This window comes from Dendronephthya gigantea, unplaced genomic scaffold, assembly GCF_004324835.1.
Source record: "Dendronephthya gigantea isolate DGI-Jeju-01 unplaced genomic scaffold, DenGig_1.0 000053F, whole genome shotgun sequence".
Lineage (NCBI taxonomy): Eukaryota > Metazoa > Cnidaria > Anthozoa > Malacalcyonacea > Nephtheidae > Dendronephthya > Dendronephthya gigantea.
This window is the reverse complement of record NW_021163063.1, coordinates 1,157,868-1,183,601: the sequence shown is the minus strand read 5'-3', so window position 1 is coordinate 1,183,601 and position 25,734 is coordinate 1,157,868. Positions and strand designations below refer to the sequence as shown.

The window sequence follows — 25,734 nt, the reverse complement described above, 5'->3', positions numbered from 1 at the left end:
AAGTAGGTACCTCACCTATAAGAGATCAATGGGTCTTTGTCAGCAAGAGAGAACTTGACTTCAAGTTTGCCTATTCCATGCATTGCACCTTTTCCATACTGTCAAAACCTCTTTTATTCAAGGTTTATGAAGATGAATGGTTTTTACAAATACTACACAATGCCATTTTTACACACTTTAGTTTTCAAATATACAACAAAATGAGGAAATAACGAGGTTGCAGTTTCTTTAAAAATCAATCCTCTCATGAAATACATCTCACAACTGCCCGAAATACACAAGCATGTCTCAACTCGAGGGCCAAAAAGTCGCAACAGTTATTAGCTTAAAATGTTGAGTTGTCTCATATATTTTATGCAGTTGTTGAAACCATTTCAGAAAAACCAGAAAAACAATACAACTAATTACCTAGGAGTCTAGCACATTTGCATCACCAAAATACATGACCAATATACAAGTTGCTTTCAGACAACAATAGTCTTCCTAATGTTTAGGGGCATTTAACAAAACACAAGACTTACTTCACACAGATCATTGCTATGCACACTGGCATTGCCAGCATTTTGTTATGTAATCCAAAAGATATTTTATATTTCTAACCCCGAGATAGTTCATTTCTGGGAGTTAGTGCAGGTTCTATACATTTCCAATCAAATTTCGGCATTGCTATAGGAATTTACACTTCTTGTGTAAGGATGAGTCCATGACAACATCTTGGGTCGAAAGCGATCTTTTGCGAGCTTCACGAATAAACTCCCTACTCTCCATATTGTCCTCAAATGTGTCCGTCCGAGAGCTTCGACGCCGGCCCCACCCATTAAACCCGACTGTCGGGACGACCGGCGGTAACAGAGGATTATAAGCGTCAGTGCCTATATCATCAGTAGATCGGTCTTCAATAGAATCAGCCCTTTGATAACAAGGGGGAGATCTTCCGCTTAAATGTGAAATAAGTTCATCACGTCTGATCGATCGTTTTTTCTTTTTTGCCCAAGCGATTACTTCTCTATTTCGTTTCTTGTGGCCCAATTGGTAGCCGGCTTCGAAATTTCTTTTATTTGTATCAATACTATCTGTTATATAGAGCATATTTTACAGTCAATTAGGCTGAATCAAATATGAAAGAACATTGTCTGGTATTTGTCAAAATTAATTTCATTATGCCTTTATGCAGCTTTTAAAATCAAGGACAGCACTTCAAATCTGTTGTTTATATAGCTGAAGTATGACCAATATTTTTAATCAAACCCTCACCAAAACAATTAAAATTCTTATTGACTGATATATGTAAAGGTAATAAAGCTTATTTTTAAGACTTACTAAATCCGTAAAAAAAACGGCATTTAAATGTATAATTGTATCTGTGGGTTGTAAAAATCAACATGCTCTTATTCTGTAAACTGGGATATCATGAAATGACTGGTACCTTTGTAAAGAACTGTTACCAAATTAGCTGTGTCTTGAAATGGTGTCCACAGGGAGGAACCATGAAACTCTTCACCCCGCTCTGAAAAAAATTAAAAAACACATATCAAACGCACGAAAAACGCACGAAAAGCCTGCCTTTTTTAGAAAAATACTCTTCATTGGCTTATTTGTTGAACAGAAGAGATACGGACCTCTGAATAGCTGGGCAACGGCATTCGCGGCGTTTTGAAAGGACATCCAAATTCGTTGAGAATTCTCTTCTCTTTCTGCCGCCAATTTTTCCTCTAAAGCGTTCAACTCGCGCTCGGCCGCATCTTCGCACTGCTCCTCCCAACTGCTGGTACCGTTTAACCTTTCTTCTCCGTCCATTTTGCGAGGTTTTTCTGAAAACAAACGTACTAAACTCGCGACGTTTTTCTACTATCACGTCGCCATGTTGATAACAATAAACCAAGGCACTTGAACCGGCTTCAGAATTCCTTGACAAAATATTCGAAATTCCTTACGTTTTCCTTAGGATTTCCCAAGGTTTTTAGTAGTTGTCCTTTATCAAAATTTGCAAAATGCCAGATTTTAAGGATAACTTTGTTTGAACGCAAGCCAATACAAGAGGAAGAGAAGGAAAGAGAAGGAGACGAAATTGCTCGGGAAGCATTCGCAAACATTTCGGGCATGTCCGATTTGAAACTTCAAAGATCAAATTTGGACAGCGAATTCACAAAAATGTACCGTTAAACAGTCTCTTTAAAAAACGCTGGCTAGGAAATCGCGTCAAAACAAGCACAGGGGAAGATTGCGCCACATATAGGATTTATAAGAATATTTTCTCATACCAATTATCCTAATTACTAAATCACCGGCCTGTGACGACAACCTGCCGAAGATAATTTACCCATAAGGTGTCGCGAGTCCCATGGGACGACAATGAGAGAAACTATAAACTGTTTTTTTCACTTCAAATTTCTAAAAATTTGAGCGATTTCTTTACAAAATGTCCGCCCAAGAGCAGATGAAAAAGATTTTGGATGAACTCATGGGAACCAGTCGTGATGGTAGGTCTAAACGGCGCGAAAATATCGCATTTCCAACTATATACAAGTATAAGTGTGTAAAATTCTACGAAATATCGAAGTCTTGAAAAGATGCATTTTATGCCCGTGGGGAATAGTCGACTTTCGAAATGCGACAGAATATCTCATTTGGAATAATTTATGTATATATCTAAATGTTTAAACGGTATCTTATACAAGAATTTTGACGTATAAGTGAATTAAAAACAAGAAAGTCTTGAAAATTGAGTTTAGCGAGGATTCTAGTAAATATGAAGTGGCTTAAATGAAACATGCAAGTTTCATTTTGTGTTGCAAAATTGCTTTGAAATGAAATAAAAATAAGAATTATACACAAATTAAAGGCTTTAAACTCTAAAAGAATAAGCCTTAGGTGTGTCCACATTGCAAAAGTTAACTCTGGTACAGTATAAAGTTATATAGAACACACAGTAGGCCCACTTAGAAGTATTTGCATATGGCATATCACATTACCCATTGTCAACCACTACTTTGGCTGGTTAGTGGCATGTTACTTAGGCTTCTGGTCAATCAAAATGGTCAGTCATTTTAATTGGAAATGTATTATAAGGCCAATCATGAGTGGGCCTACTGTATAAATCTCTATACTGTGGCACCAGATTGTCAAATCATCACCTGACATATTTATTCTCTGATTTGGCACTCTATGATTGTGGGACACACATTGAAACTGGTTTGAAAAAGCTCATTGCACATGCTCAGTTGTTTCAAGTGCATGATTTGCAAAAAACATAAAAACGACATATAGCGTAGTGACACCTTAACCTGTAAACGCTTTTGCCAATCCTGTCGGGAATAAAATGATACATTTTCAATATAAAAATCGCTTTCTCAAATGCAATACACTATATCTGTTTTGGCTGCTACCAACCAGTCATCTTAACAATCTCTCTAAAACAGACCATGATTGATCTAAACTCATCTCTACAGCAAAACCACATGCAATAATTGGGTTTTAAAATTTAAGCCCAATCAATCCTTCTGTGTCAACAAAAATTTCAAATTAAAAAGTAGACCATGATAAGTCTAAAATTCAGTTTCCTCATGAAACTTTACTATATATGTAGGTATTTATTTTGCATTGCTAAAACACTTTCAGTAAGCTAGTTTTCAGGGATATTTTTTAACGGCAAACTGTTTAATGCTTTTCTAAAGAATGGCAGAATAATCAACCACATTGTTAAACTTGACCATTTGTTGTATTTACCATTGAAGTGACAGGACGCGTAAGTAGGTTTTACGTAAGTAACAAATGTTGCAACCATGTTTCATAATGTTAATATTCCGTGTTTTTGAACCTTGGATAATAATGGAGCTACTATGTAGAATACTGCCTAAGGGGCCTAAATTACTCAAGATGGTCTAGTACTTGTACCGAACACAAATGGGTGAGTTTTTTCCAATTGAAAATATGTCATATAAAATATGGTGTGGAAATCTGAGGGTCTGAAACATTCGCTCTGAATCTAGTCTGAAGATTGATTATCCAACCATAAATTTGTTCAGAAAAGTTTTGTAAAAAAGGCTACAGTATGTAGAATTATACAATATATTGTCGCTTTCAGTTTTTTTATATAAGCATTTTATAACACCATAAAAAGTATGCTCAAAATTTGTGGTAGTGAGTTTCTTTTTCTAAAAAGGGTCTTTAACTAAGCTATGGTTTAACTTCTTTTCTTTTTTAACAAACATTTCATCAAAGAACTTTGTTTTAAGCTAATGCGAAGATCTGTTTCTAAAGGTGAACCCCCGGCTGATGATATAAAGTTCACAGATGAAAAAGTTTGTAAGAGCTTTATCATGGGACTCTGTCCTCACGCCCTCTTCAATAACACAGTAAGTAATGCATGCTTAGTGATGGTACTTCGTCTTTCAACTTAATGAGTTCACCACAGGTTGATCCAATGTAGCGGAAAGAGTATAGGCCAGCTCAAAATCATGAAGTGGAGTATGAGCGCTAGCATCAAGGATATTAGAATGTATCTGTACACCTTTTGCACCCTGTCTGCCTGAGGGCGTGGACACAGCAACTTAGAGAGGGTATAGACCAGCCTCTGTCATGGAGGGGGTATGAGCATCAGGAATATTAGAATATATGTTTCACCCCTCTGCCCTAGGCTAAGGGGGTGAGCAACTAGCCAACCTATTTCCTATTAGTCCTGGAATTCACATTGACCATTTTTTGCAGAAAATGGATATTGGTGACTGCAGGAAGGTTCATTCAGCTGCCTTGAAAGCCGACTACGAGGCTGCATCCAAGTCGCGCAGTTATGGATACGAACTGGATGTAAGGATTATGATTTCTGTAAAAAAGACTGTAATTCAGACCTGTGTTACCAGGGTAAGAACTATGCAGCATCTGAGCTGGCCAATAAATTACTTACATTGTTTCTTACAGCAAATGGAACATCTTCAAGCATTTATCAAGGAATGTGATCGAAAGATTGTCCTGGCGAAAAAGCGACTGGCAGAAACACAAGATGACTTTGGCAACACTCCTGAGGTTTGAAGCATGGCATGGAGTTTCCCTCAATGGCATAATTTGCATTTTCTCTAGTTGCAATATGTCACTGGTATACTCTTGGTTGGCATTCCTCTGAAGTTTAATATATTTTTTTACTTCAGGCACAAGCTGTTCATGAATTGGGAGAAAAGATTGGTAAAAAGCTTGCCGAAGCTGAAGCTCTAGGTTTGTAAACAAAACATAAAGTGTTATCACAGAGATACTACTGTTTCTGTACCTACAAACACAGTGTCTCTTGCAATCTGTGGTCTTTCTGAATGTGGTCATTCTCATCAAAACTAGTGGGATAATAGTGAAGAATACTTTTATACAGTCGTTATTATGCTACAGTGTCTTGTGACTTCCCAAAATGTTGTTTATTCATTTGCAGGTGCTGAAGGCAAAGTAGACGAGTCCTTGCAAGCTATGGCAGAAGTTGAGGAATTAAAAAATCAGAAAAGAACTGCCGAGGTGACTTGGAATCATAATCTTGTGGATAAATACTTATTGATTGTCATAATAGATAACTATTGATTATCAGTGAATAAATTGTAGTAATCATGGTTATATGATCATAATCATGACTGATTATATATGCTCATACCTATGGATAATATTTGATCATAATCATCAATAAATATTTACTGATTGATCGATAATATTATCTATTCCAGGAGGTCTATCGCGATACGTTGCCATCGTCGTCCTTACAACAGCAGAAGTTGAGAGTTTGCGAAGTCTGTGCCGCATATCTCAGTCTTTATGATAATGATCGAAGGTTTGTGGATGAATGTGAATCGTCGATATTATATACACTTAATGTATGCTCCCGAGGGAAATAGTGAGTTTTGTTTACCCAAGAGTCTGAATGTTTTCCGAGACGAAGTCGAGGGAAAACAAAACTCACTATTTCCCGAGGTAGTGTATTACTAGTGTACATTAAATGTTTTGTTATATAGGAACAAAAACATACATGTTACACAACAATTTCATTTAAAAAAAACCCCAGTTACCCCACTTTACTTTGTTATGACAAGAAGCAGGCAACAATTTTTCACTTGTTTCCCTGGCGGGAAACATTGCATTTATTTAAAGTCATGTGACTACGAATGAACCAATCACATTTAAAATACACAGCACCTATATAATTAACAACGAGAGTGAGCAGAATAACTTTTTTATTATATAAACAAACTTTGTCGCCCTTTCGGGGCATTTTGGTGTGCTATTATCATCTAAAGCTTGGATTTCTATTTCACTCAACTCTCCAAATCTTTCCGCCATTTTGTTTACTTTCTCTACTAGACAGATATGAGCTAATATCTATATCTGTCTAGTAGCCAACCAATGAAATTGCAGCATACCTCATATCTGGCGCTTGTGTATATAACAATACATGATATTATGCACCGCGCAAAATCCTAGTCTTACTAAACACTAACACTAGTATTGTACGTTTCAGACTGGCGGATCATTTTGGCGGGAAACTTCATATGGGTTTTATCAAAATTCGGGACCGACTCAAAGAGCTCGAAGTTAGTAAAAAATTTCTGCTTTTGAACAAGTCAGAAACTCGCCTGTAGAATAAAATTCAGCTCTCTTGCCTATCCTCAATTAATACCCATAAAAGTCTACGGTTTTTGGTTTGCAAAATAAGATAAAAAGTTCCCAAATTCATATTACCTCAAGATATCTACCTGAACATTTATATTGAGTTTAGGTTAGGGAGGGAACTTTTTTCAAGCTTTTTAGATGTGTAATAGTTTATATTTTAAGTCGAATGTGCAGGAATGGCTGCTTAATTCGATGAGTGATTTCGTCATATTGAAAACCACAGTTTATGGAAATCGTTTGTTTTCTTCAAGGACGAGGTGGAGAAGAAACGTGAAGCACGCGAAATGGAGCGTGCAAAACGCCAAGCTGAACGCGAGAAAGATTTGGAAGATAGACGAAGAAAGGATAGAAATGGCGACAGGTAAATATTGGCAAAAGAGGGTCGTCGGTATTGGGAAGAAACTGGGTACATCAGTTGATGCTGAAGGTGTTATTTTGTTTTGTAGGGATCGCAGGAGAGATCGTAGTCGGGATAGGGATAGAGACCGAGGGAGAGACAGGGATCGCGATCGTCGAGGAAGAGATGATCGCAGAGACAGTAATAACGACAGATCAAGAAGGTTTGTATGGCCTTCGGGGATATCTTCTGTCACGTAATGAATATATAGCGATAGAACAGGTCTTGGACCTCTATATGAGGAACATTTCAGAACTCAAGGACTTTTTTCACTTCCTAGGGATCGTCGTAGCCGCAGTCGTGAACGACGTCGTAGTCGGAGCCGAGAACGAAGACGAAGTCGTAGTCGTGAACGTCGTCGGGATAGGTCGCGTTCCCGCTCCAAATCAAATCCTGCCGCCAGGAGGGAGAGATCGCCCGAGTAGAAATGAAGTGCAATAAAGCCAAAAAGACTTGGACTAGCGGGTTAATAGGATGATTTCCAGCGATAGTTTGTCGTCTACAAGACTTATGAATTTGTTTTGTACTGGGCTCAAGAAGTCGCTTTTAGCAAGCTACAGCCAGTTTAAAACAGTTGTCCACATCATTACCTATACACTTTGCTTGATATAATATTGTTTCCGATTAAATCTTTAATAAACACGCATACAGTTTGTAAAATAGTGTTCAATGTAAGAATTGTGTCGTCAAATACATTCCTTTTTTCTTGAGAGTTGGATATACGACGTTGCTTCGTTTAATTTGAATTGATCTTGAATTGAAATTGCTAGTATTTCTGAAAAGAAAGGTCCTCTTTGAGCACTGTCCAGTTATCCGTTTCTGATACAGAGACAATAGATGTTGAAAGCCTTGAATCTAATTCAAAGTCTCGATTTTGAGGCGGAAATTTTTCACAACGACCAGAAACCCCTGTAACGTGGTTGATATTTTCAATGTGGTAAGATCTTCAGATGGGAGAAATTTTAAGTTAAATCCGGACAAATTTTTGCCTATGTATCTTGTGAAATGCGGTTTTCAGCGAAGTAGTTAGCTCTATCAGTGTGTTAACACATTCTAAACACGGGATGATTAGGTTAATGGCGCGGGTTTGATCAGTTATTTACTGCCGGAAATATTTTTCTTTCCCACAAACAAATAAAAGTGAATTAATAGAATCTTTTTTGACAACTTTACCACAACAATTAGATTTAATTGAGACCACAGTCAGCATGGTTGTTATTGGTAATAAATACCAAACGCGTGAGCAAGTCTAAGTTTACATTATTAAAAAAAATGCAGGGGCCGGCTGTATCAAGCCCGTTTAGCTTAAACGGCGGATAAGTTCAAAAAAGAAATCACGTCTATCGTTTTATTCAACAAGCAAACTAAATGTTTTTAACCTTAATACAAATATACTGTTTACAACTACATATTCAGTGCATAATATTAAAGTTGACTCGTTCAAAAGAGATGTAAGAGTGTTATTTAATTTTGACTTATCCGCCGTTTAAGCTAAACGGGCTTGATACAACCTGCCCCAGTTTGTTTAGAGTAGTTTAACTAGCTTATCTTAAGGTAATGTTACACGAAACAACTTTCAACATCAACTTGCAAAGCAACAATGTTTTGAAAAAGGTTTACGTGTCGAATATGAAATATATGAGCTAGTTTGTAACACAGAAATTGCTTTGGAAACAAGTTGAATGTTTATGAACTGTTTTTATTCCACAAAACATTGTTGTTTAGATTTTTGCTTATTGCATGTTGCGTTGCGAGTTGATGTTGAAAGTTGTTTCATGTAAAATGACCTTTAGTTTTCAATGACACAGCGGAAATTGGTATAGGCTTAGCCGCAATTCTCAAGGCTTTATAGACTTCAAACTTGGTGAGAAAAAAGATTGATAAGTATTCAAGAAAATATATCTTGCATAAAAGATTTGAAGCTTGCACATGGTAAAAACGAATCGTCTAAATTCATAACCTTGTGTATACTTTAAGCCTGAAAATGGCCATTCCACAGCGGTCATATGTGTATGATGAGTTGTCAAAAGATTGCAGAATGCGTATTCGAAAGAATAATTGAACTTTTTTAAGATATTCAAAAGGTTTCTCTTTAATAGCGGTACAGAAATGCACAATTGTGAACCAGCGATTAGATTTTCGGGTTGAAACGTCTTAAACACCAATTTCTGCGGTGTCGTTTTCAATTTAAGTGAATCTCGGACAATAGATAACCAAGTGATGGTACTTGCCAGTTGTGTCCTATTGGTTTCCAGTGATCAATGCGGTTTACAACAGGAAATTAACGTAATTTCCTAAGGTAACAAGGCACCATGTAATCGACCTTATGTTAGTAATAAGCGGTTTTCTGCTTACGTTCGACTCACATCTGTCATTTTAAGCTGTATAATTAATGGTCAGATCAGTTTTTCACTACCTCTTCTAAGCGCAATTATCAACTATTTATTTTCCCCCTGCTAAGTGCGAAGAAAGTCTGTGATTCAATTTCCATATGCTGTCTATAGAGTTTTTGTTTAGATCCATCGATACGAACGAATCAAATCATCTCATTGGGGGGTTTTAATCGTAAGATAGCTTTTCTAGTTAAATACATAAGGCCGGCACATGTGACTTCGCAATGCATTGCAGTTGTCAGTTGTAGCGCAAAATATGTCTAGTTAATGTTAATCATCTACATCATATACGCATGTAAGCCTATGTGTGAATAATAGAATTGCTTCGATTCAACAGAATTGTGCGAATAGAATTGTGTAAATGGACAAAAAATTTCTCGACATTCCAGACCTATATCACTTTTAAAATTGCCTTGTTTTTTAGATCTATCCTTCCTTAACAAACACACAAAAAAATTAAATCAAAATAGCCTTTAGTTATAAAGTTATCTTGGGTTAAACATAGGCTGTTTTCCGTTCGAAATTTGCAAATTCCAATAACAGGCTACCGAATGCGCGCGGTCCCTACCTATAAGGGCCTTCTTCAGGAGAGTTATAGTAAGAAGAAGCGATCTATCCTGATGAAGAACCCCTAGGTCGAAACGTCGAGAAGTGTTTTCGGCCATTTAAGACAGTTGTTAAACTGCATTTGATGCGAAGTTGTTTGAAGACGCCGCCACGCCGCTCAGTGGTATAGTAACAGCAAGAATCCTAAGTGTAAACGAGCGTTAACGATTACTCGATCGTTGTCGTCAGCGCATTGATTACCGTGATGCAATTAACTTATTTTTATCTTCATTAATCCAATTATATTAGCGCGCATGTCAGCACGATCCCCACGCACAATCGAGGACTGATCGTTATGCTAAGCGATAATCTTTCCCATGTCTAGTGAGATCTTCCTGCATGGTAACGTATTACAAAGCAAATCCTAGTATTTCACTTCAAATTCTTCCTCCTCGTTTCTGAACACCGGCTTTTGCAAAGCTTCAGATGATTTTGTAGAATTTTACTTATTTTAGGAAAAAAACATTCCGGAAAATCCGACACCGAGGAAGCTTTAAAACGTCAAGTCGGCGAATCTGAATTTTCGACCTTGTCAATCAAATTTCACGGTTTCTTCAAGGTATGGAACATCCATAGCCTGAAACGATTTGGGACGATGCCATTTTGTGTTTTTTTAGTTCTTTTGCGTGGTTTCCCGTTTGAAATCGCGCACAGTCATCCATCCTTGTTCATTTCTCATCAGCGTCAATTCGAAAATATTCTAAATATTTATTTCATAGAGAAACGTGCAAGATGGCGTGAACAGCAATGGAATTACCACAGCAAATAGGAGAGAGTTGGAATCGTTCGGAAACGACAGTGTCCGTTACGATGATTCATGATTGCACCAAAAAAATACGTTACTTCAAGGTCAGATGACGTAATCATCGAAAGGGTGAAATAAAGAAGCCTGTATGCTGTTTCTGGGCTATCACAGACAAATTCAAAACAAGATATTCAATATATGTTTTAAAAAACACGAGAAAACATCTTGTAAACACTAGATTACGATGATATTTTAGACTCTATGTCAAGGTCATTGTCAAACCAGACTTTAAAGGTAATGCTACACGAAATCACTTTCAACATCACATCGCAAATAAACAACAATGTTGTATGGAATAAAGATAGTTCATAAACTTTCAACTTGTTTCCAAAACAATTTCTGTAGCTCATAAATATATATAATATTCGACGCGTAAACCTTTTTCAACTTGAATATTGTTGCGTTGCGAGTTGATGTTGAAAGTTGTTTCGGATCATGAAGGAAAGAGTGTAAACTTGCTTAAATCTTCAGTTCACAAGGTGTTGATCTTTGGAGTATATTTTCTCTTCTTATATATTGTTTGTTGGTAATAGCTATACTATAAGTTTGGATCATGTTCAAAAGCATAAGAATGAGTCTGCCTTTTCCTTTGGTTACAAAAACGCAATCCGTATCTTGAAGTATGCTTTTTTTCTAAGAATCATCACGCACTGCGAGGAACAATGATTTGGGAAGAGGAACGTTTAGTTGCAACCAACGCATTCCTCTTAGGCGTTTTTTTCTTACATCATATCCTGCATGGGGGTTTGAAATTTAACTCAACAACAAATAACACGCATTCTTTCCTGAATAAAGCGACGGAATTGACCTCATAAAGTAGAATAACGACGTCAGCAACGAGTACAATAGTCGAGCTCAAAGAAGTCTTTTGACTATGAGGAAGGTTTCTGACGCAAACAGCCCGGTAGTCCGTAGTCCGGGGAGACCAGTTTACAAAATCAGCCAAATTGATTATTGTTCATCTCCTTACATAAACGCATGAACGTGCTTTGGAATGCGACTGGCTGACTGCCCACTCGAATAAAGAGGCACCGCCCGTTTCGCCAAAAATAGATGAACCCGAATATAAATCCACTGTAAAATATAAATAGCTCAATTGAATGAAAATTAGATTAAATTGCGCTACTCCAAACGCACGCGAACTTGTCGCAAAGGACTGACAAAGAACAGAACAACCACTGAGTCCCCGTTTCATCAAGAGGCAATAATATTTTATAACGAATAAACTCTATCTGCTTCAGCCTTGTTGAATTTCCTCTAGAGCGTATACTGCATGGTTCGTTATAACAGCGCTGTATCGTTCGACCGCAGAGCCTATGCTGTAAATGCAAATACTATAATTTATTAGATGTTAAAAAGGTCATTTCATTGGCTATGCATGTAAATTCTTTTGAAAACTAACGATAACTGTAAAAAGAGGTAATGCCATTAAGCTAAGCTCATTTCTGAACGACTTTAGCTTAGATTGGAGCATTAAACGCCCTACATGCAAGTGTTCATGACGTGAACTCTGTTTTTTGACATATATCAAAGCGTAGGCCAAAGAGTGACGATTAGCAAAAAGTGCGTGCGTATTCTGCGCTTGATATCTTTAAAGGCGTTGATAATTTTTTTTCTACTTGGGCTAAGTGGCGAAAAAAATCAAGTTTACACGTTCGTCAAACAGCCAAGTTGAAGTATTTCAACTCAGCAAAACAAGGTTTTTTTCGAAATGGCTGAGCGCAAGGTAGTTCAGGGTCTCATTTCAGAGCGCGCGACGGCGCGAGATTTCTGTGATTCAAAAATTGTATATATACATTGTATAGTTTCATATTTCACTGTTAGAGTCATTTTCATATTCATATTTTCTACTTCTCGAAGGCTATAGACTTATAGCCGAACTTGTAATATCATTAATTTTAATATTTCAACCGCAGGGCGTTCTATATTTCTATCATGAATTACTTAATGCATGCCTTAACAGGTTTTTACAAATTTTACTTAATGACATGCGTTTAGCCGCTTTTGACCGCCTTTTTAAACTTGAAATATTCAGTCATTTTCTGATCAAGAAACGTGCGAAAGGATCGTATATCTTAAAGGAACTTCTACCGAGGTGTTGAGATTCGTAATCATATTTACTATGTTATTGAATATTGTTTTGTTTATACTGTGTTTAGATTAACGTTAGTCTGTTGTTCGAGCTTGATCAATTGCCAAGCAAAACAGTGCAATTACAAACTTTCATTATCGTGTTGGCCGAAAATTTACAGCAAGCTGACGTCGTATTCATTTGAGTTCACGGATGCCCGAGTGTCATTTTTCCCAATGCAAACATTTCCTGGCTTGCTGAAGTTCCGCGTCAATTGATCGTGGGAACATTTCTCGAATGGCCTTTTGCACTGTTTACAAACAACACGATTATACTTAGGAAAATGCTCTTGAGCTCTGTAAATGCGCATTCAGTCCGCTTTATCTCGCTCACAAGAGATTAAACCTCGGTGTTTAGATTTCGGGGTAGCCTAAATATGTCCTTATGAAACAAAACAAGCATATAATATTAAGATGAAATAATTCAAATAAGATCATATGGTAAGATGACTAAGATCACAGATAATAATTAATGTAGAAAGGTTATGGTGTTACCACAATAACTAACTACATAATAACTACATTATTTACCACAGAAACCTCTGAGTTTTTCACGCTGTCTGAAAATCCGTGGTATAGTTTGAAATCTTCACCATTATAGCTCATATATACGTTTTGAGAAGTTAGCTGGAAGCATTTTTGGAAAGAGCTAACAAAGGTGTTCAGTTGATAGGAGATGTTTAGTGATTATGGACTCATGGTATTTTGAAACGAGTTTTGCCATATTGTCATTTCTTTTCGTTGTGAAATGATTCAAGACTCACGATTTACTTTTGTAGAATTTCTGTGTTAACACCGAACCATCAATACTTTGAACTGGGTCTAAATCTTGCGTAGAGTCTTTATGTCTATATGTATATGGTTAACTGCACGGGATATTTCAACATCCCCAAAAATGTTATAGCTACTCACCTATGCATTTACTATGTCTAAATCCATGCTATTTTATTGGAAATTTTAAGAATATACTAGTTGATATAGGGCAATCATGAATCATGCATGCAAATTTACAGCAAGGTTACCGTGTTAACCTTTATGAAAAAAATCCCACATAACCCCTTGCATATATATACCTCATTCCAAACGAAAGGAACGAAAGGTATATAAGACGACACTTCTGTGAGAAATGAAATGTATTATATATGACACGAAAACAATATCAGCTAACAGAACGCTCGTGTTTTTTACAAAAAAAAAAACGTTACTTAATTCACAACTGCATCGCGAGAAATACTTTGCTAACTTGCAGCGTATTTTTTATAAACCTTTGGAAGGCTAACGGAGGTCAGCGTTCTCACGGTGTTCGCTATCATAAAATGTTTGCATCACTTTTACTTATTCTGACCAGTTCTAGAGTTTGCCTTGCGTCATGATTGCCTTGCACTAGGAATTTTGCAAGCGTCAACATGCAAACATTCTGGAAACGATTGTGAAATTATGTTACAAAGAGACTTTCAAGTTGCGGGTATATTTTATACTAAACACGTCATGCAATCTTGCAATTTAGCAATTATACTATTTGCGAGAATATTTATATAACAATCGACTTATTTTCTTTGTATATTATGAAACAAATTTCGACCAAGATTGCGACCAGCAACCATTGTTTGTTGTGACTGCGGAAACCCAATTCAACATAGACAGAAATTCAATATTATTTCGTCACAATTAACTGCATTCTCGCTAACAAACAACTCTCGCTTAGCTTCAAGAGCTAAGAACAGCAACCCTTGACGTGCTTTTTTGTGATGGACACTTAATTCTAACATATAAAGCACAATTTTTTTTGCTCTTATGAAGTGAATGACAACAAATTTGTGAATAACCGTAATCGATTCTTCAAGGATTCTTGAATAGACATAGGACTCGTGCAAATATCAGCTGAAATCCCTGAATTGTTAACGTCGGACATGAATATCACACAATTGAATGCAATTATATCAGATCACACAATCGAATGCAATTATATCAGATTTCAAAGCGAATTTGCAAATTTCCAAAACGTGAAATTCATACCGACTGTTAAACCGTACGTGATGACAAACGCCGCTTAATCGCACAAACCACGAGCGCAGTTTACGTGCAAAATGACCGCGCATAACGGACGTTACCCAACGACACGAGAGGATGAGATATAAATCAGGAAACTATAATGATTGTCCGCTCAGTACGGGCGAATACCGTCTCGCAAAAGCACAAAAGGGAGCCAGTTTTTTGCCATTTCCGCCGAAATGACCTTAATTAAGACAGGATTTGACCTTTCATCACCTTATATAATCTTCCGTCAATGGATCACATCAAGCATATGTATAAAAGACGGGGAATACAACAATACCCGTTTAACGAATGATGTACAAAGAAAGATATATCATAATACCATTTGCAACGATTCATTTCAACCGGGCGAGGCTCTGAAAAGCTCTAGCCTCTTCTGGGAACAACGGCTCGCGGGCGGTTTTGGAAACTTCGATAGATTGATCCATTGAAAGTTAATAAATTTCAAGCCGCGATATCGGGCGTCTGTTTATAGCAGCGGGGATTGCCAAAATAAACAATGAGACAGTAAAGAGTATTCGTTTTTTTCTAGGGTAATTAATTATACCGGACAGCGAATATAAATTTGCGAACTGGTCGTTCAAAGACGTTAACGACACGAATGTGTGATAAAATTTGGACGCAAAGACAAAAAATCAGAGCGTCTTGAATCGTTGGTATAAACATTGTAAGTTGGTTCTATAAATACGTGCCATTGGTCAAGTGTTTTCTGGCGATGGACGGAGAAACGTGTTGTTATTTTGTGAGGCTGTTCATTTTCCAAATTTTACTGTTCGACGCAAGTCTACTTCTGTTTACAAATGGTGAGTAATTCACTTCGTTGCATTTAAAGTAATCATTTTTCGGTAATCCTAGGTGCAAGTAGGCGGTTAAAATTGACTGCAATTACAGCTGTATCTTTCATTGCGCTGTACGTGGTGGTGCTACAACGCTCGCTGTGCGCTTGGGAAGACGTAACCAACGAAGTTGTAACGATAATGAAAACTGGAATTGCGACCTGTTCTCAAGCTGCTTGACCCTTGGATTTAGTTTGCGCGACCTCTAAGCAGATTTTACTTAGCACAAGGGATCATCTGGTTTAGTGGGTCGCAATATGAAACAGGAATTCAGCGACGGTTTACAAAAACCGGCAAACTGCAACCAATTATAACGTCTGTATACAGGATTATCGGGATTATTTGATTCGGGCGTATTCAGAGCTGACGCAATTCACACGCAAGTAGTGATGATCAGCCTTTTTTGCGCGATTACCAATCAGTCGACATGAGCGAATTAGAAACCTAACTGCCATATGTTAGGAATATATATATTTTTATATAAAAGCCTGCGATTTCTTGAGATAGCTTCAGTGCGCGCGGCTATTTTCTCGAAAAATTTACCATGCAAAAATTATTTGCCGGGAAAGTCGTATTATTTGATTGACTTGCGCGCTATTTCTGTGCATGTTCCTGGCGATTCTGTGTGGACGCTAAAATCACTAAAAATGTCAACAGTACAATAGAAAACATCGTATTTGTGGTTAAATCTGTCAGCTGGGAATATTATTGACGCTGTGAAGGAAGGAATACTTATCCCTAGCAAGTCCATCGGCGGCGTTAAACATCTGGCGTTTTAGATAAAGAGGTTATAGTAATGTCCTTGAAATGTCAAGAGAATATTGTTATTCTTGTATACGATATCAGACGAGATTTTGTCTACGCCACTGAAGAGTGACGTAGTTTATAACTTCAGTTGAAATACCGACGAGAATTGTTGTCTTTGAGTTGACGGACAATGTTCACTAAAGGACGGGTATCTACTATCCAGCACGATTTAATAGCGTTGTACGAGCGGTCACCGGCTATAGCCAATGAGGAAGCCCGCAGGTCGATGATTTTGTACCAGAAACAACGGTTTTACTAGTCGAATACTTAGGATAAGTAAAGTACCTTTTAACGCGCGTAAGATGTGAAGAATGTTCACTGTATAGTATTTTCCAGATTCAGGAAACTAAATTTAACCCATTTCATATGCCAACACGCCCGAAGGCAAAAGAAACGTTTAGTATTGTCCTTAACTAATGGCAGCCAGCCAATATATGATGATCACATGAACTTGAAATCACTTGAAATGTTTTTGTTGTTTTTACTTTCGACAAAAGCGCAAGTTCTGATACAGGAAGGAGAAATCTTATCCATTTAAATGCATTGCAAACTATGACATTGTTTTATTAATTAATTAACCGCCATGTGATTTATCTCAGAAACGTTGTTTCGGAATTCACGAAATTGTTCATTCTTGTTGTTGCCTTGACAAGTCATTGTCTTATTGATGAATTATGCGACTCACGAATTGTCGTGGAGCAGTGTCGTGGAGACGCATATCCACATGAAAATATATCTGATATCGATCTTTTCTGAGGTCAATACGTCGTGAAGACAATACCTCAATGGTTGAAACACTCGAGATTTTCAAATTTAAATATATTTTACACTTAATTCAGTCGACGAGATGACCTTGGAGTTCAGCGGGTAATATTTCAATACTCCCACTTACGATCTCAATCAACGCGTAGGGAGGTGACGTTTGAGAACGCGGATTCTAAAACTGGAGCGCTTCAAACCATTTTGATTATTAAAAAGCCATGCAAATAACTATACGTAGCATTTTCGTCGCATCGAATGCAAATTAAACGAAAGTCAAAAGATGATGGTATGATGAACTGACGCGAATTCTCAGTTTTTAGCAACATATAAATTAAATTCTGGAAGAAAAAAATTCAATCTATGGACGGCAGAGAAAAATCAAAATGCATTATCGTTAAATCTACTAGAATATTATGATAGCTATTTGCTTTTGAAAAGTAAAAAGCATTGCAAAAAAATCGCGTCGCGTTGCCAAATCATGTCCTTTCTGTGCGGGCTTTAAACCAGTTCTCGTAGGCGAGTTTTCTGTGAGTTGATGGATGAGATCAGGTAGATAAGTTACGGATTTTCAAATATAGGGGGAAGCTATTCACAGGTACCCAAGAAAGCGCAGTAGTTCGAAATAAAAATCGCAGCTGAGGATTTGCAAATGTTGACAGCTTTGTCGCCCCAAAACGTGCATTGCTGCTTCGACATAAGAGGATTAGAACCACGTATCTTCTTAAAATGAACGTGCAGTTTCGAATGCCATATTTTGTGCTCACGCAGGTTTGGATCATCCAAAGCTGAACTTTCTGCGGAAGTATTTATCTTTCTCACGAAGCTTTGAAGACAAAGCTTGTTTGGAACCCTAAGTGAAGCATACTATAAGATTGTTTTTGAACATCAGCAGACGAGTTTCGTCCCATAGCCTGATCTCTTTGTAAGATTGTTTTGGTGTTTGTCTTACTGGTTCCTCTGTTCTTCAGATCATACAATTTCTGGATTTTTCATTTCAAATGCTCACCAATATGGCGAATGCATGACGTATAGGTGAAAACCATCGATTATAAGGTGGCATGCAGATATTTGATGAAATTCTTGTGGTTGTAATTCTTGTGGTCAAACTGTGTATTTCAAAGTTGCAACCAATGTAAATTGTTGTCAAATATTGGGCCATTATTGGCCACAAGGCGCCATCATGCTCGGCGCCTCAAAATAACAGTTAAAATTTCAAGAGCCTTTAGATCGTGAGAAATGCAAGGTCTATTCACGTCCAGTCTTGCAAAAAATTCCATGGATTCTGTCGTTCATTAACTGCCGAAAAAGTTGGGATGGATCAGGCCTGTCTTAGGATTTCAAGGCCCATGATCATAGGAAAACAGGAAGGCATGACTATAGATCTACAGAATAACAAATCGATTAACAAATCCTCATCCTTGATCCTTGCACTTGCATAATTTATTCAAACGTTTGTGCATGATAGAGCATAGATGAGAAATCTGAAAACACTGTTGAACTCATCACAAAAGAGTACATCCTCTCTGCACACTAACCACTTCTGTTCATGAGCAAACGCGAAACTGAGAAAGATAGATAGTTGTCTGGGGCCGTTTGTATCAAGCCCGTTTAGCTTAAACGGTGGTTAAGTTCAAAATAGAAAGCAAGTCTATCGTTTTATTCAACAAGCAAACAAAATGTTTTTAACCTTAATACAAAGATACTGTTTACAACTACATATTCAGTGCATGAAATTCAAGTTGACTCATTCAAGAGAGATGTAAGAGTGTTATTTAATTTTGACTTATCCGCCGGTTAAGCTAAACGGGCTTGATACTACCGGCCCCTGCATGAAGTATCTGGAATTGGCAAAACTGATTAACAAGTTTTAGCAACGACACTTACAAAACGACTGTAATTATCTTTATCAGGTGCGTCGTCAATGGCAGTGGCGAGGGTCAAGTGGCAAAGAAGAGACCGTGCGAGACTACAAGGTATGCTGCTCTGTGAGAATCAGAAGGAGAACTTGATTTGTCCGGACGGCAAGGTTCTGAGGATCCACAACTCGGATTATGGCAGGAGACACAAGTTCATTTGCGGGTTGGGAAAGACGAAGAACTGTTCCACCAAGATCTCCACTACGGCAAAAATGAAGACGATGTGCGATGGACGAGCGATGTGTTACGTCGACACGAGCGACGGCCGTTTCATCGACGCCTGCCCAGGGGAAATAAAATACCTGCATGTGGTGTATAGGTGTGTTAAACAGCAACAGATTTCAAATAGAGGTAACTACGATACTATATCCTCAGGGAAATGCCGCATTTAGGGAGGGGGCGAGCTTCACCCGCCTAATACCAGCAGACTAACATCTGCCTACCTTCACGAGAAATGAAAATTTTGCTACTGAGAACGAGAATTCTTAAGAGTGAAATATATGAATTGAGATTTCTCGGCTGTATCTCGGTCAATTCAGCTATCGAGGCAAATGAGATTGCTAGAACATATTTTCGCTCTTCTGAAAAAATTTGAACTATTGAATTCTTCAACGGGAGACACCTTTGTCCTGAAAGAAATTTGGAAGAAGATTACGATGTAAAAGGAATCGAGAAACAAAAAGATTTTAGAAAAACATCATCTTCAGTTATAAACAATCTATTTTTTGCTTTGGAAGAACAATTTACCAGGCAATATCGATTTGTCATGTTTACAAATCAACTGCAACCTTTATCAGAAAACTAAGAGACCTAAATCGGATTGAAAACTTATTTATTTTCGAGATCATGAATTCTGTTGTTGTGTTATCTAGTGCCGATGGCTCCAAACGTCGTAAATATGAGGAGGAAAGTCTTGCAGCCGAAATGCGGTAAATCAAAGCCGACTCAAGTCAGCGCCAGAGTTGTGGAAGGAATGAAGAGCCCACCAGGGAAATGGCCTTGGCAGGTAAACTATATATAGCCACAAAACTCCGGCCGTAGGGAACTGTCAACAACCTCTCACCCACTCAGAAACCTTTAGCCTTGTAAACAACTGTCAACAGGACAGCGAACAGGACGTAAACATCACGATGTCGTTCACTTCGTTCACACAATACAGGCCAACTTTGAGTTTATATGTTTTTTACTATCTGTTTGGCTCACAGCTCTCAATTTTTAACTGAAGATTACACGATTTGTAGTCAAAACAAACTCATCTGTAGTTAAGGTGTTCACACAATGCCATAGAGAGAATATTTCAGCATTTTCCTGACGGTTTAAAACTCTACAGTTAGCATTCTCTGTTTTCAATATGCTTTCCATGGTTTTCAGTTTATTTCATAACGGTGAAAGCAACTCACAAAAAAAGCCTAAGCATTTCGTTTCCGTTTCAGAAATCTATCTCAATCTAAAATGAAATTCAATCGAGGTTGTTCGAAGAACAATTCTCCTTTTACAATCGGACAGCTTTTACCAAGTTGTGAAAAATGTTGTATCTTAATTAATAACACTTGGTATTTTAAAAACAATAAAACACTGTTTTAGACTTGACTTGAAGCGTACGTATGAATCTCATGACCTCTTCCATCTTGCAGTTGTCAATCAGTTGATCATGCATACTGTTCGGTGTTTACTCTCGATAAATAAAGTTGATCTATCTATCATTGCAGTGCAAACAGAGCATTCCCATCAAAATTTTAACCCATGTCGCAATTCCCTAGACGCGAAACTCATTAAGATATTGTCCTTTCATTGTTTCAAGGCATTGATGTTGAAAGGTCGCAATAAGCGCTTCATATGCGGTGGAACTTTAATCCATCCAAGATGGGTTTTGACAGCGGCACACTGCATTAAAAGCAGGTAGGTAAATAAAACTCCCGAGGATATTAACGCTAATGTCAATGCTACTGTGGTGACCTACGAGCAGTGATTCTGAAAATACACACATGCACACGCTGTGTTTATATTTTTTTCAACACAACTCCCAGGGTCTGTTGTATCAACCCCGAGAAAGCAAGTCTGCATGCATGCCGTTTTATTCAACAAGCGAACAAATTGTTTTTAACCTTAATACAAAGATAATGTTTATAACTACATGTTCCGTGCATAATATTAACAAGTTGACTTGTTCAAGACGTGTATTAACAACGATTTAAGTTGATTCCGGTCGATAAAAACAGAATAAAGAAGTGTTGTGAGCTTGCATGTGGCGCAGCACTCAACGACGAAAACGTGGTAATTTAAAAGGTTTGTGACGTGCAGAACGAAATTGTTAAGTCTCGCTGTTATCAATCGGGAACAACTTGAGTATTTTACTAATTTGTATATAACTTCAAGTATATATCCGGAATCATCCGCTAGAGATAACGAGAACGACAAAGCATCGCTGCTTTTATCGACTAGTTTTTCGTTTATAACGCCAAAACATTCCCAAGATACATTGTTAATCGCCTGGGTCCTCTCCTGCGACTCCGAGATAGTCCGTTAACGATCCATCATAATACTACTTATAGAAAGAAGAACTACTACACAATCCGTCTTGGTGATCTAGACAGAGGTGTGAGTGATCCTCACGAACAAGAAATTTCGGTGAAACGTGCGATTCGTCATCCGGACTACTTTACGCCACATCCACTCAACAATGACGTAGCGTTATTGGAACTGGAAAAACCCGCGAAGCTGAACGATCGGGTTGGCCTGGCTTGTCTACCAAGCTCGAACTATGAACTACCCGTTAACGATCCGAACACGAGGTGCTACATCACAGGTAAGCAAATGAGATGTTTTTACAAGCAGCTGAACTCAGGTGGACCGAAATGGATGGAATGAATCATTAGAAACTGTTTGTTTCTGTAGGTTGGGGGAAGACGCGATATTTTGGGCATATGGCTCAGATGTTAAGACATGTCGAGGTTCCTCCTGTCGATAGAAAGAAATGTGCGAGACGACTTGCGAAGTCACCAGGTAATTCCGGAATACAAGTTAGAATTCTGGCAGAAGAATGTTCCCAGATGTGTTCCACTTTGTAAATTTGATTCGTCTGAAAACTACTCGCAGTTTTCACGATTTTCTGTGCGATTTATTCTTTTGACAGATGGAGACGAGTGAGTAGTTAGGAATGTTCGCACGTACAAGTGCCTTTTTTTGAACATCCTTGACTTATCCACTCGATCACATCCATCGAAATCATCAATGATCAGTGAACTTTTAGTATACTGTCTATTAATGGGGCAATCAAAACTATTTGCAACCATTTACAGCCGTCAAACGGACCCCAAAACTGAATCTAGTTCCTTCAACTAACGTTTAAATCCGTGAAATTTCATCAATTTTCCCTTTTCAAACTCCCAGGTGGTTCAAATCGCCGAATTACGAAGCAGATGATCTGCGGTGGTGACGACAACACTGGAGTGAGCGCCTGCCAGGGGGACAGCGGGGGACCCTATGTGTGTCAGAATGCACTTGGGAACTGGGAGGTACACGGGGTGATCAGTTGGGGATCACCGATATGTTCTCTCAAACAACGTTACACAGTGTTTGCGCAAGTGAGCAAGTTTCGTAAGTGGATTGACAAGTACTTAAATGCTATTTCTAATACGATTTAGTCACCTTTGAGATGGTTTTAGATATTTAAAGTGAAGTGGACTTTGTAAGTTCACTTAAAACGTCCCGGAATTCAACTAAGCCAACCATCTTAATCTTTAACGGAAATGACAGTGAAAACTTAGTTTGTTTTGAAAAAGCAACCGTCAAAATTATATCTAAGACTCTTTTAGCAACGTTTGAAGTCCTGCCTTGTTTTCAAAATATAAGTGAGACCGAAATAAGTCGGTGGCCATCTTGGATAAATATTTCATCTGATCAAGTGCAGTTTTAAGAGTTTCAATTACGTTGTAAGCGAGATTAAAGGCGTATAAAAACACACTTAGGCGGATAAATAAGGATTACTAAATGTGGTATATGCCTTCAGGTAGCCGGCTATTTTATATAGAGTGAAAAAAGTATATTTAAGGGCCGCGATGTTCCATAAAAGCAATGCAAGATGGCGGTCAACGGACTCATTACGGTCAACATATTTCGAAAACTAAGCGGAATACAAAAAATTAGAAAAAGAGTATTATATAGAGCTTTAACTGTTCTTTTAAATACCACAAACTAAATTTTTCATTAATACTCTTTGAGCTGTTGAACGAATATGAGTTTGCGAGAGTTGGCCGATGCGAAAGTTTTCCCAAATCAACTTGGCAGCGTCAAAACAACAAACAAAAAATGCATTCGAGTTGAAATTAATCCTTTTATTTATTTGGCTGCGAGAAAGAGTGTTTATACTCATAAAAAACCTGGACACACTTTATTTTCTCACGTCAATTCATATTCGCAAGCCGCAAGGCACTATAGACTCTGTGCTGTGACGTAGCTTTTCGGACGAAGCAAGTTCCTGATTGGTCAACAGGCCGCTTTGTATAGCCAATCAGGAACACGCTTAGCCCGCAAACTACGTCATAATGATATATGCGAATTTTTGGTCGGAAATCCAATTTATTTAAAAAAAATACTCCTCTTACGCAGAACTGGGAAGTAAAAAATGGTTTACGAATTAGGTTTATGAAATGCAATGGTTTATAGTCCAATTATATACACTTTATTTACATCAAATTTACGTACGAACTTCAAATGATTATAGAAAATCTTTCATCAAAATTTGAATCAGCTTAAATTTGATGCGGCTTTTTGCAAAAGTTGATGGGAACTTTTGGTCAAACGCAAACGTTTTACTCTCACTAATCTCTTTGTCGTTGATCTAATAATCCACGCGATTACGAAAAGATGGCGGGTGTAAATTTCTTCTATAATGAGCTCGGAAATTGTTCAAAAAAGCCATTTGACGTGTCCCTTCGAAGGGCAGACATAAGAAGGATTATCTTGTTTGTTTTTATGTGATTAAGACTTTTCTTCGACATTTTGTCTAATCGTTTGATATGCTTGAAATGTACACTTTATCCTTCGGATACAATCGTAGATTAATCATAAACCTTGTGTCAATCTTAACCTTTATAATGTCAGACTTTACCCAAATACTAATCCTTAATCGTACAAAGCCGCTTCTTACTCTAATCCTTAATCCTAATCCAATGTTCAAATTAAACCTCCCAACCCAGTATTCAGAATCGTATACATAATACATTGAAGTAAAAGAGATGGTATATTCTATAAATTAATTTAAATTAAATTATAATATGTACAGTTGAAGTAAGTTTTTTAAACGGTAATTTCATTGAGTTTGCTGTGCAAACCTTGTTTTTACCCTGTCTATGTGACATGCAGAAAATTAGGCCGGTAGTTTGTAGGTTTTTATATAGTTTGTGATTAGAAAGTTATAATTATTTATTCAGTCATGTAAATTATGAATTCTATATATATACTAGTTAATATGAACCTTTTTGATAACTTTTAGCATAGATTTTGTAAGCATAAAGTAACCTATATGCTAGTCTCGCTTGTAATAAGACTTAAAAAAACAGATCTCATATAGTTCATTTCCTTTAGTTAATTTTCAATTGTACTGTTTCCATTTTGTAGTAAAATTTTACCATAACTTACAATCGAGAGTTCAGAATTTTCTGGTGATGTACCTCGTCCTTGATGACGTTGCATGAAGTTAACAATATATTTCACACGCGTAAAAATAACCAATTTTTCAGAGCTTATAGTATAGTTTTCAGCGCGAAATGCAATATCCTTGGCATACAAAATTTATCATCTCTACAGCCCACAGGGCCTATATCACTCATCCAGCAATACACTGGATCAATACGACTTTAGCGATCACAAACGAAGCCAAAATTAATGAACTTCCGGCCTCTATAAGAAGATTTATCACATCACGCGAAGTTTCGAACCACATGAAGACTCTTTTTAATAACGATACATTCCAATGGTTAGGGGCAGGGCATTATTTTTCATCGTCAGATTCCAGATTAAATTTCAGAGCCGTACGTTAAAGCGACGCCCGTAAGGTAGAATTTTCTAGTTTTCCGGAAGTTCATTGAAGTGCACCATACTATACTTTCCCCATTTTACAACATTTTGCAACCAAACTTTTCAGTTTGGCTGATTCTGAGACGATCTTCCAAGCTATGGTATCGATTTCAATTATTTTGCTTCGATTGAAATTTTGTTTATACCTGGGCATTGAAGCCATCGATGGCGCGCGCAAGGTCGTTACGCAGGTTGGTTAAAAGTCACGTTAATCCTGTGCTCCGCCGAGAAAGCCAGAACACGATCCTTACCACAGAAGACAGCATCCCTCATCGGGTAATCAAAACGGCTCCTCGTAGTCAGGACGATTGTA

General features: G+C 37.6%; 3 protein-coding genes across 5 annotated transcripts; 2 read left to right on the top strand and 1 right to left on the bottom strand.

Moving 5' to 3' along the window:
- Positions 1–160: 160 nt before the first annotated feature.
- LOC114529165 (UPF0472 protein C16orf72 homolog) lies at positions 161–1,882 on the bottom strand. Its single transcript, XM_028550929.1, has 3 exons — positions 1,620–1,882; positions 1,427–1,507; positions 161–1,073 (listed from the first exon to the last, which is right to left on the bottom strand). Exons 1-3 carry the CDS (start codon positions 1,795–1,797, stop codon positions 667–669), a joined length of 666 nt encoding a protein of 221 aa, XP_028406730.1. The 5' UTR covers positions 1,798–1,882; the 3' UTR covers positions 161–666.
- Positions 1,883–2,221: 339 nt separating this feature from the next.
- On the top strand, positions 2,222–7,745 carry LOC114529145 (putative RNA-binding protein Luc7-like 2). 3 transcript variants are annotated; one of them, XM_028550897.1, is made up of 12 exons: positions 2,392–2,480; positions 3,675–3,745; positions 4,261–4,355; positions 4,708–4,806; positions 4,918–5,022; positions 5,145–5,208; positions 5,414–5,493; positions 5,697–5,800; positions 6,485–6,557; positions 6,888–6,997; positions 7,083–7,196; positions 7,314–7,745. In XM_028550897.1, exons 3-12 carry the CDS (start codon positions 4,320–4,322, stop codon positions 7,456–7,458), a joined length of 930 nt encoding a protein of 309 aa, XP_028406698.1. In that variant the 5' UTR covers positions 2,392–2,480; positions 3,675–3,745; positions 4,261–4,319; the 3' UTR covers positions 7,459–7,745. The 3 variants fall into 3 exon arrangements, with proteins under 3 accessions (XP_028406696.1, XP_028406698.1, XP_028406697.1); XM_028550895.1 differs by lacking the exon at positions 3,675–3,745 and having other exon boundaries at positions 2,222–2,480; XM_028550896.1 differs by having other exon boundaries at positions 3,675–4,355.
- A 7,370-nt stretch (positions 7,746–15,115) lies between these two features.
- LOC114529000 (chymotrypsin-like elastase family member 2A) lies at positions 15,116–24,078 on the top strand. The gene is made up of 7 exons (XM_028550720.1): positions 15,116–15,825; positions 19,338–19,694; positions 20,216–20,349; positions 21,145–21,242; positions 21,896–22,149; positions 22,239–22,346; positions 22,734–24,078. Exons 1-7 carry the CDS (start codon positions 15,738–15,740, stop codon positions 22,985–22,987), a joined length of 1,293 nt encoding a protein of 430 aa, XP_028406521.1. The 5' UTR covers positions 15,116–15,737; the 3' UTR covers positions 22,988–24,078.
- Positions 24,079–25,734: the final 1,656 nt, after the last annotated feature.

Coding starts and splice junctions, on each gene's coding strand:
- LOC114529000 (XM_028550720.1), top strand. CDS start 15,738: ATGGACGGAGAAACGTGTTGTTATTTTGTGAGGCTGTTCATTTTCCAA. Junction 20,350..21,144: donor CAGGGAAATGGCCTTGGCAG/GTAAACTATATA, acceptor CATTGTTTCAAG/GCATTGATGTTGAAAGGTCG. Junction 22,347..22,733: donor ACGACTTGCGAAGTCACCAG/GTAATTCCGGAA, acceptor TCAAACTCCCAG/GTGGTTCAAATCGCCGAATT.
- LOC114529145 (XM_028550895.1), top strand. CDS start 2,420: ATGTCCGCCCAAGAGCAGATGAAAAAGATTTTGGATGAACTCATGGGA. Junction 4,356..4,707: donor ACGCCCTCTTCAATAACACA/GTAAGTAATGCA, acceptor CATTTTTTGCAG/AAAATGGATATTGGTGACTG. Junction 5,801..6,484: donor CTTTATGATAATGATCGAAG/GTTTGTGGATGA, acceptor TGTACGTTTCAG/ACTGGCGGATCATTTTGGCG.
- LOC114529165 (XM_028550929.1), bottom strand. CDS start 1,797: ATGGACGGAGAAGAAAGGTTAAACGGTACCAGCAGTTGGGAGGAGCAG. Junction 1,508..1,619: donor CGTTGCCCAGCTATTCAGAG/GTCCGTATCTCT, acceptor AATTTTTTTCAG/AGCGGGGTGAAGAGTTTCAT. Junction 1,074..1,426: donor GGTAACAGTTCTTTACAAAG/GTACCAGTCATT, acceptor TCTATATAACAG/ATAGTATTGATACAAATAAA.